Genomic DNA, 16,489 nt, shown 5'->3' on the forward strand with positions numbered 1-16,489 from the left:
GTCATCTCATCCTCCTCAATCTCAAACTGTCCAAAGAGTTCATAACCATCTCTGCGGGACACTCCCTAGGCATTGCAGCTCTCCATCCAACTGCTTTCCTGGCTTTTCGAAACAGATCTCTCCTCTGCATCTGTCCCTGCAAAATATACTCCACTCCCAGGCTCCCTCCGAAAGTTCACTGTATGCCATCTTGCTTTCACAAAAGACCTACATGAGTATTTGTTTTCACTAACACAAAACTGAAGCGGATTCTCGCTTTTCTAAAAAAAAAAAAAAGAAAGAAATTCGGCATCTGTTTTGCGGAGTTATTACAGAGGCATCAGTCACCTCCCAGCGCCCCCGGGCAGCTGGAGTGGCATTGTCATGCTCCTTCTGCAGGAACGACACTCTGCATCCTTAACATGACGCTGTCTTAGCTTTGAACTGCGTCTGTGAGCATCTGTGCTTCCCCTTGACTTATTTTGCATTAAGGTAATTGCTTCTTCACGTTTCAGCCATTTTGGCTTATGAAAGTTTTCATGAGCACCTTCTACTTTCAGATAGCGAGGGAAACCTGTATTTGTGAAACAAATCAAGGAAAACTCCATGTATTAAAATGTCTAGGCAGATGTTTATTATTTTGTTAACTTCTTTCCATTGCACAATTCCACATCTATTTATCTTCACTTTTAGTTATTTTTTTATAAAGGTACAAGGAATTTCAGAAACAATATTAAAACAATCAAAGGGTTTCAGGCACGGTTTCGTATTAAAAGCATAGCTCGATTTCTGACTTCTGCTTCTGTCTATGATACAATCTCAATGATTGTAGATAGATGCCAGAGCTCATCTCCCAGTGCTGTCTTCACTCTCAGAAAGTTCCTGAGTCAACAGTCAGGGGCTCCTTAGGGTATGGAGTAAGGAGATGAGAACACAGTCTGCTTGTCCTGAGCCTGAGGGCCCTGCAAATGCTGGGCAAGTCCTACTTCATCAGTCAACAACAAAAACAATTTTTAAAAAATGACTTAAAAAAATATCTGATAAAAATTACCTATCCCTCTCCCTTGCTGTGAAATAATTTAAATAATTTATTGTAGATGTTAAAAAAAGAAAGGAAAAGAAGTTTGTTCATGGATGCCTTCGTATTGTTTTTAAGCACGAGGTACGGGTCCCTTGGGGTGAGGAGAGCTTGAGCAGGAAGGAAAGGCTCCGTGTGGAGGAGGCATGTGGGCAGCTCCCCAGACAGGACCTCACCTCCCAGCCTTTCCGCTTGTGCCTTTGGGCTTGATGATTCTTCATTCTCTGAGACTAGGTATTCCCTTTTGAACTTGGGGATAACAACGCCTAGCTCACCTGTATTAGAGGAGGACGTGTCAGTGAGTGGGGGTGAGAGGGCTTTGTAAACTGTGAAGTGCTGGTCACAGACGAGGTGGGGGGAGGTAACCCCATTCAGTGGAGCTCTGCTTCCCCGACAATGCCTGAGATTTGGCCTTTGGCAAGCTTGGCAGGACCCAGCAACTCAGTAAACACGACAGGGAACGTGGGCGTATCTGGTGTGTGTGGGCAAGTGAGGGGACTCGGCCATGGCAAGGGGAGGGGGCCATCAGGGGCACAGAGCCCTCATCGTGTTGCAGTCGGGGGTCCCAGAGACCCTCAGGATGACGTTTCCTGCTTTTTAGGAGCTTTCAGCCTGCACTTAGAAGATGGGGTTGGAGTCCCAGATCCTGTCTGGTGCTCACGATCCCCATCTTCACTGAAAATAGGTACAGATGGGCCAGTCCACTGGGTCTCTGTCCTGACTGTGCTGCAGAATCATCTGGGAACTTAAAAAACATATAGCAGGCCAGGCCCTACTCTGGAGATTCCGCATCAGTGGTCTGGGGTTGGGCCTATATGTCTGTGGTTCCTGAAGGCTCCCAAAGGAATTCGAACATACAGCCTGGGTTGAAACATACCAGGCCGGAGTGGCCCTCCTGCAGTTCCCATCTTAGTTCCAGGATCACCCTGTGTTTTGGGCAAAACTCATGGCTGGCACAGCCTTGGTAAGGAGGGGCACATTTAACGTCCAGCATTCCCTGTCTCTAGCTGGGTTGTACTGACCACGGAGAGAGAGAGCGCCTTAGAGAAAGGGCTCAGAATACACAATAGAGAGACACAGAAAAACTGTCAGTCTGGAAGGGAAGTCAGGGTCATCTGGTCCCAGTTCCTTGCCCACTACAGGCATCCCTCTCCAGAAGCCCTCCTGGGTGGGTGCCACACTTCCAGGGCTGGGGCTCCCCACCTCCTGGGGACCTCTCCTGTAACCTTGGGCTGAAACCTACATACATCATCCTGGAGGAGGCAGGCTCTATGACCTCGGGGCTTTGGTGGTGGCGGTCAGTGGTCACAGGTACCACTCTGCTGTCTGCATCCCCACCCAAGGGACAGTGTCTACACATACTTGGCTGATTCCAGTTGAAGGGAGAGAGGATGGCCTTGTGTCTGTGTTCCACAATTAGGCGGAACCTTGACTTATTTCCTGGAAGTTAAACTTCCTCTGCCCCTTTGTCAATATCTTTTTGAGTTCCTGCAGCAAACCCAGATCATCACCCTGCAAAGTAGCTTTCCTCAGGTCAAGGCCAAGGCTTTTTCATTTCAGGTGGCAGATCCTCTAAAGGACAGCACATTCCAGGGGCCTCCTTGCTCAGATGGAGAAAGTGAGGCCAGAGAGTGAATGACTTCGGAGAGGTCACAGAGCAAGTCAGGGGCACAGATGAGCCCAGAACCGATGGATTCCTGCCCCGTGGGCTGGGAACCGCACACGTGCTGCCTCACAAACAGCAGACAGACCCAGGAGACCAGGAGCTCAGCCCAGCCCAGCCACGTACTCTCTGGGGACCTTGATTACTTGCCTGTCTCTGGGCCTCAGTTTCCCCATCTATGGAATAAAGAAGCTGGACCATGCCACTTCTTCACAAACTTCTGATTTTTAGTAGGAGAATTATGTATTCCATAGAAGCCAGTATTACAAAACAAAACAGCCCTCCTGGCTTCACCTTCCCCACCCTGCCTTGCTATGAACCACAGCTTGAAAGCCAGAGGCAGCTTCACCTCCTAGGTCCTTCCAGCTCTAACTTTCTACAGTACTGTTTTCCCCTTGAGAAGTTATCATGGACCCTTCAAAGCAAGTCGACCGAAGGCAAGGTATCATCTAAAAAGATTCAGTTCAGACACCATAGTTTGAAGAAGGCAATTGGAAAATCGGCAGCAGGTCCCACTGGAATCTTTCAGCGACCAAGAGTTTCATTTCTGGTAAAAAATATAGAAACAGTAGCTGTTCTTGGAGGACCTGTGGTTTGGTTCCGGACCTCCGCATGGAGCCGACTGGTGTCCCTGAGGGCGAGGAGGGCAGAGGACTCTGCTCAGAGCCTTGGTGAGCTCATACGCAAGTTTCTGATCTCCAGTTCCAACTGTTTGGCCTGGACCTCGCGCTGGGTCACCAGCTCCCGGAGCCTTCGGATCTCATCTTGTTGCCGATAGAACATCTGCAGCAGCTGGGAGAGCAAAGAGCGGAGGGGAGGGTCACCGGGAGGGCTGTCCTGGGATGCAAGGGGGCAAGACACCAGCAGGAAGCACTGACACTGCCCCTGTCACTCAGAAAGGGGGGTGATTGCATTAACAAGGCTGAGACTGGAGGGGGCAGCCATGGTAGATCTTTTACAAAAACCTTGCTTTCTTCACCCAGTAAATGAAATTCAAAAAAGAACTGACATTTCAGATATTTCATGTCTCCTTAGACTTCCCCACAGGTGGAGGAAAGGATACTTGGCCCTGAAGTCCTGGAGACTGGAGTTTTCACCACCACTAAACTATGTGACCTTGGACAGGCTACTTATCTGCTCTTGAACTTCAGTTTCTTCCCCTGGAAACTGGGGGTCAAAAAACTAACCTTGGCATTATTACAACTGCTGCCGGTGTACGGGATGGCACTAGATGTTGGGTGTTTCCCCTAAGGATCTTCGTTATTCCATTGAACGCTCACAAGACCCCATGAGGGCGGGAAGTAGCGTTAGTGCTCCCACGTCACCGCTGCGGAAGCTGAGGCTGGGGGAGATTCAGCCCCTGGGTCCCAGAATTAGCGCTCAGGAGAGCCAGACTCAGAATCCCTCCACGAGACACCAGCCCTTATATCTCAGAGCTGCTACTTACTCCCTGGGCCGCTGAGAAAAAACAATCAGATGATATGAGTGCCTGTCTAACTGGGACCTGGCACACGGGATAGACACTTAACAAAAGTTGACTCTGAGAGCACAGAAAATCCTAGAGAGTCAGAACCAGAAGGGACTTTAATACCCAAGTCAAACCCTCAGCTTTTTACACCATCTGTAAGTAAACCCACCATATCTTGGCATGCGGATGGTGCTCATGACCTGCTTGTTAAATGAACCAGCAAGGTGGGTTCAGTGGCCAGGCCGGGCCACACCGCTGGTCATTTTTCTCGCCCTCACTTTCTGCCTCCCCACCCCAGCTGCTCCCCATCCTTGGTAGACCCACCCCCACCGCGTTCGCACCTCATTCTCTGTCTTCGGTGGGGGGCATTCAAAGATGTCAAAGCCATCTGTGAGCCAGGTTTTCTTCTCCTCCAACCTGTGTTCTGCTGCCCATCTTGGCGCCTTCTCCTCTGGCACGGAGAAGGGCCCCCGGCCATCCTCTGCAAGCAGCCTTCCTGTCTGGTTGAGGAGATGAGGCGAGGTGGGGGCCGTGGGCACGGATGGGGTTCTCTCTGAGGGCAGAGGCTGCGGGCTCAGCGGCTCGGCACCAGGCCTGAGGGACATCAGGACAGGCTCTGGGAGGGAAGCAGAGGGCTGTGAGAGGTCGGAGAGCCCCTGAACAGACGCGCCTGAGGGACGCTGATACACACGGAGCCACACACAGACCCAAAGATGCATGCCACACGTGTGGCCCCATGCAGACAGGCACAAGCCCACAGGCCAGAGCGGAGCGTAAATGCACGCATGTGGTTAGGCGAGGCTGGGTTTGCAGGGGCCGCCCCAGAACACCGCGAGCTCCTCCTGCCTGTGGGGCACTCTGCCATCTACCAGGTCATGAACTCTCCCAACACCGGCCTCCCACTGTGCAGGCCCTTGTGTTGGCAGACCCAGGAGGGAGGGTCAGGGTAGGCAGAGCGGGCAGGAGGGCCCGGGCAGGGGCCACTGCCTACAAGGTCTCTGGGGTCAAAGAGTAATTGCAGAAGTGGTGGGCGGATGGGCAGGGGATCCAGCTGAGACGGTCCAGGCACTCTGCACAGCCCAGGGTAAAGACATTTTCCATGGAGCAAAATTCCTTGAATTGGGGGGAGTTTCCTGAGCCACTCTGGGAAAGCCCCTTCCTGCCTCGATCCACGTGTATGCATCCTAATGGCCGGAGTTTCACCCACTGGACCCCCAGGAAAGGCCCCTAGTTGCTCTTAACCAGCTGTCAACCACCAGTCCTCTGGGGTTATGGGTTATGGGAAGACACAAATATCAGGCAGACCCTCTCAGTCACTTGGGGCCACTGGACACTCCAGTGTCCCCCACATTTACCCAAGCCTTTTCTCTGCCTTCCTCACCTTTATTCATCCCACTGAGCCACTCCTGGGCTGTCAGAGAGGGCTGGGCACTGGCCGTGGGCGGGTAGATGTCCTCTTGGTAGGATTCTGACTGCAGGAGCAATCAGGACAGTGAGTGGGGATGGTTGGGGGGACCTCTTAGAGAGCCTGGGGTGCAGACTCTCCCCCAAGCCCTGTGAGTGGAGGAAACTGAGGCCCAGAGCAAAGGGCCGTGCCCCAGCTCACGGAGCAACTCACTGAGAAAGCCTTCCCTCTGAGGAGGGGCCACCAGCCTCCGGCGGCTCCCCCGGGGCACGGGCGCCAGGCTCCAGGCCCCAGGCTCCTCCTCCTCCAGGAGGGGCTCCTCCCTCCCTCGGAGATGGCTCCCACCGCCCTTACCCGTCGGGGTACAATCATGGATACGGGCTCGATGAGGCTTTTGGTTGTGATCAACTTGTAGAAACGGAAGATCTCACAGGAGGACACGTCGAGACCTCTCTTTGGCATAACACCTGTGGGTAGATGACGGAGGAGGGCCAAGAGATTCCTCAGCTGGGGCCTGGGGCAGCAGGGCCCCAGGGCGAGTGGCAAAGCCAGGCTGCACACCTGGGTGTGGACAGAGACCACCTTCCTCCCACAGTTCTTCCCTCAACAAAGAGTCCTGCACTGGCTCAGGCCCCGTGCTGGGGAGACGGGGTTGGAACCATCAGACTTTGCCTGCCATCTTTAAGGATTTTAGCCAGACTTTTACAGGAAGTGTGCTCTGCTCAAAGCCCTCCATCACTATCCCCACAGCTCCCAACCCAGATGGCCTTTTTTTAAAAAATTTATTTATTTAGGTTGTGCCGCTTAAAAAAAAAAATTTAGGTTGCACCGAGTCTCAGTTGCAGCATGTGGACACTTAGTTGCAGCATGCGGGGATCTAGTTCCCCGACAAGGGGATGAACCCAGGCCCCCTGCTTCGGGAGTGTGGAGCGTGGCCCGCTGGACCGCCAGGGAATTCCCCCAGATGCCCTTAATACAGCGACTCCAGCTCCCCTTTGATTAATGTCAGCACGCTCTCTTATCTTTCTCCACCTTTACTTTTAACCTAGCTGTGTCTTTATGAATAAGTGGGTTTCCTGTCGAGGGCACAGAGTTGTATCCTGTCTTGTTTTGCTTCTTACCCCTAAACATACTTAAAATCTAGGGCCTCTCTTAGGTCAGGGTCCCCCACCTTCTTGCTCCTGTTGTAACTGCTCAGCTTTCAGCTACAACACCTCCACACTCTCCCCAAGTCTCCCTCTGCTTCCCTTTTGGCGCCTCGGGTCTTGCCTCCTCCAGGAAGCCCTCCCTGGCTTCTTCCTATGTGCTCCCAGAGAACCTCCCACGTACGTCAAGTAGAGCTCCCATCAACTCAAAGTCTTGACCTGCTGTCTCCCCTTCCACATGGGGACTCTTTTAGGGCCGGGCCTGCAGCTGACTCGTGCCTGTCTCCCCAGGCCCCACGTGGCCTCCGCGTCCCACACTCACCGATCCCCTTCTGTGGATTGTAGGAGTGGTATTCCGTCAGGTAGTTCAGGTGGGGTTTGTTGGCACTGATCTCATAGTAGTGGATGTTCCTGTCCCCCTGTGGGAGAGAGGGCACTGTTCAGGGCTGGGTCCCGTGAGCCCCACTCCTGGCCCCACGGCCACACGTCAGACACCTGATGCTCACTATGAGTGTGACTTGGCAAAGCCACCTCACACAAGGGCATACCAGGGGACCGTCTCCACGGCAGCAGGGGGTCCTCACTTTAACACTCAATTCCCCCAACCATGACCCAAAGCCCCCCCGTGTGCCTCCAAGGCAGAGGCGTGGGGAGCACAGACCTGAACCCCACTCCATCCAAGAGCTACACACGAAGGTCAAGAGTGCGGAGTCCTGAGAGCATCCAGCGGGTCTCACCCCTGGGGCACTTCAGGTTGTCACTGTCATAATGACTGGGTGGGCAGGTGGGTGCTGTGCCTGACCCTGGGGTGAGGGGCCAGGGATGCCAAACACAGGACAGTCCTACCCGGTGAAGACCCCCCTCTGCCCCAAATTCGAAGCTGCCCGTGCCAAGAAATACCAGCTGGCCCTCCTCATCTGGACCCAAAATCTGGGGGGTGACTAGCTCACGGTGTCCGGCCAAAGCCCTGGCCCCAGGTGCTCCTGTGGAGCCCGGAAGGTGGGACAGAGCTGGGGGCTCACCACGGGGGGAGAGGATCCAGCCACTCCTGCCTGGCCCTGCCCCTGCCCTGCACTCCAGGGGCCCCAGGCCGGCGGGACCAGGCAGCGGCTCCCTCCCGTGCCAGACTGACCTTCCCCACCACGTAGAGCATGCTGGTGTCCGCGTCGTAGAAGGGAAACAGCACACCGGAGGAGCCGTCGAGGTCCACCTCTGTGACAGGCACAGACAGGTCATCCTGCAAAGGAAGGAGGTCCGGGAAGGCCTGTGGGTCACCCACGGAGGACCTCGGCGGTGCTAAGATAAGAATTCCTGCCCCGGGGCTGTGTGTGTGTGTGTGTGTGTGTGTGTGAGCCGGGGTGTGTGTGTGTGTGTGTGTGTGAGACAGACCACCTCCTTTTGCCTTGCTGGCATTTTGCCGGGGTGTGTGTGTGTGAGCCGGGGTGTGTGTGTGTGTGTGTGTGTGAGACAGACCACCTCCTTTTGCCTTGCTGGCATTTTGCCGGGGTGTGTGTGTGTGAGCCGGGGTGTGTGTGTGTGTGTGTGTGTGTGTGTGTGTGTGTGTGTGTGTGTGAGACAGACCACCTCCTTTTGCCTTGCTGGCATTTTGCCTTTAACAAATCACTTCTCATACTCATGAAGTCACTCCAGCCTTCCTCCTCCTGGATTATATCTACTGTGAGGCAAGGAGATTCAGAGATAGAGAAGAAGCAGCCTGTTCAACTCTGGCCAAGAGCTCCTTGAAATCAGTACTACTTGGCCTGGTCCTCACCCCCCTTCCCCACCCCCACCCACACTGAAGAGGCAGCTCTTCTTGCTCACATGCCTCCCTATTTCATCCTAAGTCCTTGCCCCAGCTTTTCCCCCCATCCAGAAGGCCCTTTCCTTCTCCCACCCCACCCCAAGTCCTGGTCCCAGGCTCAGCCACCTCCCCTCCCTGACACCGAGGCTTCTCCTAAGTCCTGACCCCTCCCCCTCCTTGAATGACAAGATGCACAAGATCTGGGTGATTGCCATCAGGCTGTTGCACCTCCCTGGTTTTCATCAGTTTGGTCAGTGAGTGAATGCGTGAATGAACAGATGAAGCCAGCATTCAGCGAAGGGGTGCTGGGGGGTTGGTGTGGTGAGGGGTGCTGGTAGGGCTGCTCTGGTGACTTACCTGGTCCCAAAGGGCCATCTGCCGGTTGTTCCACCGGGATGTGCCGGTGGACAGCAGCTTCTTCAAGTTCCCCAGAAATAGCACTTTGCTGGCCCGGTGCCCTTTATAGTTGGCTTCCTGGAGTGACATGTGTGGTCAGGGACTCCTTGTCTTCCACCCGAAATGCCTTCTTTTCTCATCCCAGTTCTGCCTGGGGAATCCTTCCAGAGGCACCACCTCCAGGAAGCCTTCCTGGATCTTTCCCAACCACATAAAGTCTCTCCCACTATTTTTGTTGCGGGTTCTTTTTTAAATTAAGACAGAGGCAGACTTCAGCCCAGCTCCACGTTTTTGCTAAGATTATTACTGAGCATCCACTACATGCAAGTGGGCACCATCACCTGGGTTATTTCATTTAAACTTCCCAGAGGAAGGACTAATGTCCTCTTGTTGCAGATGAGAAAATAAAACCTCAGAGAGCAGAATGCGCTTGTCTAAGGTCACACAGTGGATAACGGTGGTACCTTACGGTCTCCTGACTCCACATCACGCCTCTTGACAGAGCCGAGGCATACTGACAGCTTTGGAGTTAGACCCGGTTCAAGTCTCAGCTTTCAGTGTGGGCAGGTCCCTTAGCCTTTCTTAAGTCTCACTTTTCTCAACTGAAAATGGGTATGATATATTCAACACCTCCCAACAGATGGGGACACCATGCATAAAGACCTTGGCTAGAACACCGACAGCATTACTGCTCTGTTCTCAGAAGCCCCTGTGCTTCCCCCATGCCCACTCCACTCCTGGCTCCTCCGACCCCAAGCCAGACCCCAGCCTGGCACCAACCTGGAGGACGGTGCCTGCTCGGGGGTCTAGAACCCGAATCTTGCGGTCTTTACAGGCGGTGGCCAGCAGGCTGCCGTTGGTGTTGAAGGACATGGAGAGGATCACGTCCTGGTGACAGTTAATTGTCTTCACGGGGCTCATGATTACAGTCTCCTTTGAATCCAGGTTCCAGACCATCACCTGCACAGCAGAGAGCCGGCTCTGAACCCAGCCCCGCCCCCAGCCCCCACAGTCACACGCCAGCCAGGCTGCAGTGAAACACGGTATCCCCGGGAGGGAAGCCACAGATGGCAGTCTGGCCAAAAGGCCTCGGGTGAGAGGATGGATCTGCCCGCTGACGTGGCCATGTGGCAGGAGGGGGAAGTCAGCAGTCAGGCGGTCCAGCGGTGAAAAGAAAACACCATCTGCTTGGAGCAACGCAACATCCACGCTGGGAGGACCCCAGGGAACTGGCTAATCCAGGGGGTTTCAAACAGTCATTAGCAAGTTTCCACCACACAGTTAATAAGGGATGCCATGTTTAGCTGCAGAGGCTGTATACAGCACAGCTCCAGGGCAGCCCATTCCCACAGTCCAAGATGTGAACCGGGCCCCCTGGAGTTGTGTGCAGATAGAACTGCACAACCGTAGGCAGTGAAGTGAAAGTCGCTCAGTCGTGTCTGACCCTTTGCACCCGTGGACTCTAAGTCCACGGGATTCTCCAGGCCAGAATACTGGAGTGGGTAGCCTTTCCCTTCTCCAGGGGATCTTCCTGACCCAAGTCTCTCGCATTGCAGGCAGATTCTTTACCAGCTGAGCCACGCGGGAGACCCATGAGCAGCAGCACACCCTATCTAGACAGACAACAGAGTCCTTTTGGTCAGAATGGGGCAGAGGACCTTTCAACCACTCCCATCCCACCCTCCGATCCATCACAGAGGCTTCTGAGGTGCCTCTGTAAAGCCTTATCGAGTTGTGAAAGGAAGAGTTCAGAAGTCAGGATGGCATCAACCCCATTGGTGTACAGACTGAGGCCCAAAGGACGGGGACTTTCCCGGGTCACACTGTAAGTCAGAGACTGGGACAGTGGGAACAGAATCAGATCTCCTGTGCTGTGAATGTCCTCATCCCACAGGCCCATGGCTTGCTAACTTGACAGTCAGTGAAGGAGGGTGAGGCATCTCTGAGCAGGGTCCAGCTCACCCCCTCCAGGAAGACTAATGGATGGAATAGTGTCCCACACCAAAACTTATGTCTACCCGAAACCTCAGAATATGACCTTATTTGGAAATAGGGTTTTGACAGATGTAATGAAGTATCAATACAATCAGGCTACACTGGATTTGGGTGGGCCCTACTATGACCGATGTCCTTATGAGAAGACACGTGGATACACAGAGAAGACAGAGATGGAGGCAGAATGCAGTGAGGCAGCTATACCCCAAGGAAAGCTTGGAGCCCCTAGAAGCTAGAAGAAGCACAGAAGGACTCTTCCCTATAGCCTTGGAGAAAGCATGGCCCTCCTAACATCTTGACTTTGGATTTCTGGCCTTCAGAACCGTGGGAATACACTTCTGTTGTCTTAACCCACCCAGTGTGGTTCTATGTCAGGGGAGCCCCAGGAGACTAATACACAAACCCACCTTGTAGTCATAGCCGGAGCTGAAGAGGATGTTGGCAGCCGTGGGGTGCCACTCCACCAGGCCCACTTTGCGGGCATGGCCCACCAGCTCCTTCCTGAAGGCTGTGAGGTTCTTGGTCAGCAGCTGCTTGGGGATGTCCCAGAGTTTAATCTGTCAGGAGAGACACGGCCCATGGGGAGTGTTAGCTGGGGTCCCCTCACACCCCGACAACCCTGAGCAGCAAAACCGGCAGTGCTCCGCAGAAGGGCCAGGGCAAGTCTGTCTGCATCTACCTGTTACCCAGTGGAGAGGCAGCTGGGGCTCCTCAGAGGGACAGGGGCTTTCCCGAGGTCCTCCAGCCCAAGCAGGGGCTGGAGATGAGCCCAGGCTTCTGGGAATCTGTGCCATCCTAACCGGTAGGTGAATGGACGGGCCACAGGCCTGATTCCCAGGCTGGAGATTACAGCAAGTCCACCTCTCAGCCTAGAATATCCCTCAGAGTACCGTGGTCCCAAAGGCTCAGGGGAGAGCTCCGAATGCCAAGAGGAAGGGTTTATGCTATATCCTTAGGGTACTGGGGAGCCAGCGCAGTCTCCGGAGCAGGACAGGGCAGGGACAACCCCCAACCCCTTCTGTGAGAGGGGCCCCCTTGGATGGCCCAGAAAAGGAAGACTAAAGGCGAGAAGGTAGGCATTTAATGCTCCCAGTCTTATCCTTTTAAATCTTCCCTCCAAGTAAGCTCTTCCCTCCCCACTCTCTATGAGATTATATGGCATAATATTTTCAAGCCACAGTAAAAATGCCCTTCACAGCATTTTTTTTCCCCTTCAAAGCATTTTATAGTTTTCCCAGAAGACATGCATTCCCATCAGGAAATGACACTGATCCTCATTGGAGGGTTGGGAGCTCTTAGGCCCATTTTATAGATGGGACCGAGGCCCATAGAGAGGAGGGGCGGCACCCCAAGTCCCACGGAGCCCAGAACTTCTCCTCTCTCTAACTCATGCCCTCCTCACACAGTGACCTCACCTTGTCAAGGATGGAGGAGTCAGGAGCGTCAGAGCTGCGTCCAGATGCCATTCTGTCTCCCTCCACCCCAACCCCACTCCTCTTGGGAAAGGGGCACTCACCGTGGCATCTTCAGAACAGGAGGCGATCTCAAAATCATTGAAAGGGTTCCATTTGACATCTAAGACATTCCCTCTGTGCCCGCAGACCTTCGGGTAGTGGGGGTCCAACTTTCCTGTCTGTAAAACAGTACCCAGGGAGGTTGAGGAGAGGATGTGGCTAATTCCACGTTAGCACCTGGAGGAGGGCCACTTGGGCAGCCAGCAGTCACTGCGTGGACAGGAAGACGCAGAGGGCAGAGCTAACAGTGAATCCAGGACCTCCCACTAATCCCTGTGTGATCCTGGGGGAGTCACGACAGCTCTTGAGCCTCAGGAAAATGGAGTCAGTAATAGATATTTCAGAGTTTAAGTGAGGTTCACAGGAGGTGAGGTATGGGAAGGGTCTAGCGCAAGTGTCTAGCACATGGTAGGTGTTTAATAAAAGGACGTTTCTCTTCATATACTGCTGGCAGGAATGCAAAAATGGTGCAGCCACTGAGGAACACAGTCTGGCAGCTCCTCAAAAGGTTAAACAGAATTACTACATGACCCCATAATGCTACTCCTAGGTCCAGCCCCGGGAGAAATAAAAACATAGGTCTACAAAAAAACTGTACGCCAGTGCTCACAGCAGCATTATTCAAAATAGCCAAAAGGTGGGAACAACCCAAATGTCCATAAATGGATAAATAGATTATAAAACCGTAGTATAGTCATACAATGAAATATTTTTCAAAAAAAGGAAGGAAGTCGTGTCCAACTCTTTCCGACCCTGTCGGCTAAAGCCCACCTGGCTCCTCTGTCCATGGGATTCTCCAGGCAAGAATGCTGGAGTGGGTTGCCATTTCCTCCTCCAGGGGATCTTCCCAACCCAGGGATAAGAACTCGTGTCTCCTGCATTGCAGGGAGATTCTTTTATCGCTGAGCCACCCAGGAAGCCCCAGTATATTCATGAAATGAAATATGTTCAAAAAAGGGAATGAAGTACTAACACAGGCTACAACGTGGGTGCTAGCTGGCAGACACCAGACATAAAAAGCCTCATCCTGCGTGATTCTGCTTAGATGATGCACCAGATGTAGCTTTGCTACTTGAGCAAAGGAACACACCCCCTGGTACCTAGAACTCTGAACCCTGACTGATGCATGTGAGAAGTCCAGGACAGGGGTAATTCCCTGGCTGTCCAATGGTCAGGACTCTGCTTTCACTGCTGGGGGCCTGGGCATGTCTCAAGTTGAGGAACTAAGATCCCAGAAGCATCTAGGTGTGGCAACAACAACAAAAATCCAAAACAGTTAAATCCATAGAGACGGAAAGCAGACTAGTGGTTGCCTAGGACTGGGGGAGAAGGGCATGAGTGGCTGTTAATGGGAATGGGGTTTCTGCGGTGATGAAGTTATTTTCAAATTAGTGGTGACGGTTACACAACACGTGAGTATCTAAAACCCACTGAATCACACACTTAAATGGTGAATTTTACAGTATGTGAGTTATGAAGGTGAAAGGCGCTCAGTCATGTCCGAGTCTTTGCCACCCGTGGACTATACAGTCCGTGGAATTCTCCGGGCCAGAATACTAGAGCGGGTAGCCTTTCCCTTCTCCTGGGGATCTTCCCAACCAGGGATCGAACCCAGGTCTCCCGGATTGCAGGTGGATTCTTTACCAGCTGAGCCACAGGGGAAGCATGTGAGTTATACTTCAATTAAAAAGAGTGGGTTTTTCCTGGGGGCACAGTGGATTAAGAATCCAGCTGCCAATGCAGGAGACACAGGTTCAATCCCTGATCCAGGAAGATCCCACACACCATGGAGAAGCACGAGAAGCCTGCGCGCTGCGACGAGAGAGGAGCCCCCACTCACCGCACCTGGAGAGAAGCCTGCGCAGCCAAAAACACATCAATCAAGAAGAGAAAAAAGAAAGGGTACTTCCTCCCTTCCCCTCTTTCCTGCTGAGAACTCCTGTCTCGGGGCTGGGAGGACACACAAGGTTCACAGCCCTGCAGCTGAGAACTCCTGGGTCACGAGAAAACGACACCGGTTCAAGCACAGAAGCTGGCGGCTGGCGGGGACCCGCACACGGATTTCACACATCACGCTGCATGGCCCTGGCAGTACAGGGCCCAGAACCGGGCCCTCTGCCTGCCAACGCAGACACCGCCCACATCCTCAGGTTCCAGAGCCCACCCACTGGAAGGCTCCACCTTACATCTCAGCGAAGGAGACAGGGGTAAAGAAAACTGGCGGACACCCACCCCTCTGGCAGATCATTACAGGGAACCTGGAGGACAGGCCCAAGGCAAAGTGCTGGGTGAACACAAGACGCAGTACTTGACCTCACAGAACTAACAGTCTCGGGGATATTTAGTGAACTCAGGGCTTACCCACAGGCTCTTCTTCCCTCCCCTGCCCAGCTCGGCAGAAACCCCTGCACTCTTGTGGGATGCCCTGAGACCATGCCCAAGGGAGAGGAAGTGAAGACCAGGGACGCTCTATGGCCTTGCCGCCCAGGGCTCCAGAGAGGGCAGCTGCCGTGACTACAGACACAGGGCACCCCATTACCTCGGGCAAACTAGGAGACAGACACCTGAGCCTCTGGTTCATGCATCTCAGCTCTGAAAACAGGCCGTGGTCCCAGGCTCCCCTTCAGAAATCCTCTGCCCAATTCTGATCTCATTCCTTGGGAAAGGGTCTTAGACATCTCTCCCTAGACTGGATCCCTTCCAGGAGGGGGAACCCTATAAAGCACATTATTTGATACATTGGGACGTGAATGGTAGATAAAAGTATTGTAAAGCTCAACTGAGTGAATTTGACAACGTACTGTGGGTACGTAAGAAAAAAAATCCTATTTTTAGGAAACATACTAATATTTAGGGATAAAGGGCAAAGATATAGGTAACTTACCATCAAAGGGTTTAGGAAACAAAAAAGTACTTTCACATACATTGGGAAAGACCCTGAGGCTGGGAAAGACTGAAGGCAATAGGAGAAAGGTGTCAGAGGATGAGATGGTTGGATGGCATCACCGACTCAGTGGACATTAATCTGAGCAAACTCTGGGAGATGGTAAAAGAGAGGGGAGCCTGGCGTGCTGCAGTCCATGCGGCTGCAAAGAAGTGGACATCACTGAGCGACTAAACAACAACAGACATTCAGAGAGGGAGAGAGAGAGAAAATAAAGACTTTGGATGTGTCATTTGATAGTGCTGTGTGAGGAGGTGAGCAAAAGATTAACGTCCTTCAGATGGTTTAGCCTTCTTCACGGATGAAGAAAACGGGCCCCCGGGCGGGGACGGGAGCAGCAAGGCAGCACCTGGAGTGAGGGCCCAGCACCCACGGGCCCAGCTCAGGTCTCCCAGGGACCAGCGCTCCAAGCCCCCAGGTCATTCTCCACTGTCCCAAAATACGACGAATAATCTGTCCCTTGCAGGGTGATGAGGGTAAAATGATGTCCTGTGGCTGAAAAGTCCACCAGTGATCTGCTACAGGAAGTGCTCCAATAAGAGCTTTTATCACACGTACCTGTGTGTGCACACGCACATGCATGCGTGCTAAGTTGCTTCAGCTGTGTCCGATTCTTTGCGACCCGAGGCACTGTAGCATGCCAGGCTACTCTGTCCGTGGGATTCTCCAGGCAAGAATACTGGAGTGGGTTGCCAACACACACATGCATCTACATATGTGTATATATACATATATATATAGATTTTTAAATAAAAGTTTTTGGTTGTGCCTCTTGGCGTGAGGGATCTTAGTTCCTCCCTGATTAGGGATGGAACCCACATCCCCTGCATTGGAAGCACAGAGTCCTAACCATTGGATGGCCAGGTAAGTCCCACACATGTACACTAAAGTTGAGAAAAAAAGACTGGGAGGAAATGCATCAAAATGTTACTCATGGTTATCTCTATACGGCGAGCTAAATGGGTGTGGCTTTTTTTAAAATCATCCTCTGTATCTTAAAATTTTGTCTTCTAAACTATAAAAACTGTGTAAAATTTTGCAATAAAAAGGTATTTAAGAGGGAGGTTCAAGAGGGAGGGGACGCGTATCCCTGTGGCTGAT

General features: G+C 52.9%; 1 protein-coding gene across 4 annotated transcripts in view; it reads right to left on the reverse strand.

Moving 5' to 3' along the window:
- Positions 1–590: 590 nt before the first annotated feature.
- Positions 591–16,489, reverse strand: part of CORO2A (coronin 2A) — a 61,199-nt gene continuing 45,300 nt past the window's right edge. For 3 of the 4 annotated variants that reach the window (XM_061132702.1, XM_061132701.1, XM_061132700.1), the window contains exons 3-12: positions 12,447–12,563; positions 11,338–11,487; positions 9,716–9,895; positions 8,897–9,013; positions 7,871–7,975; positions 7,061–7,157; positions 5,948–6,060; positions 5,570–5,660; positions 4,530–4,804; positions 591–3,512 (exon numbers count right to left, since the gene is read on the reverse strand). In XM_061132702.1, the coding sequence (XP_060988685.1) occupies positions 3,381–3,512; positions 4,530–4,804; positions 5,570–5,660; positions 5,948–6,060; positions 7,061–7,157; positions 7,871–7,975; positions 8,897–9,013; positions 9,716–9,895; positions 11,338–11,487; positions 12,447–12,563 (1,377 nt within the window). In that variant the 3' untranslated portion in view covers positions 591–3,380. The remainder of the gene's footprint in view (positions 3,513–4,529; positions 4,805–5,569; positions 5,661–5,947; positions 6,061–7,060; positions 7,158–7,870; positions 7,976–8,896; positions 9,014–9,715; positions 9,896–11,337; positions 11,488–12,446; positions 12,564–16,489) is intronic. The other variant, XM_061132703.1, reaches the window with a different exon arrangement.

This window comes from Dama dama, chromosome 29 (genome assembly GCF_033118175.1).
Source record: "Dama dama isolate Ldn47 chromosome 29, ASM3311817v1, whole genome shotgun sequence".
Taxonomy (NCBI): domain Eukaryota; kingdom Metazoa; phylum Chordata; class Mammalia; order Artiodactyla; family Cervidae; genus Dama; species Dama dama.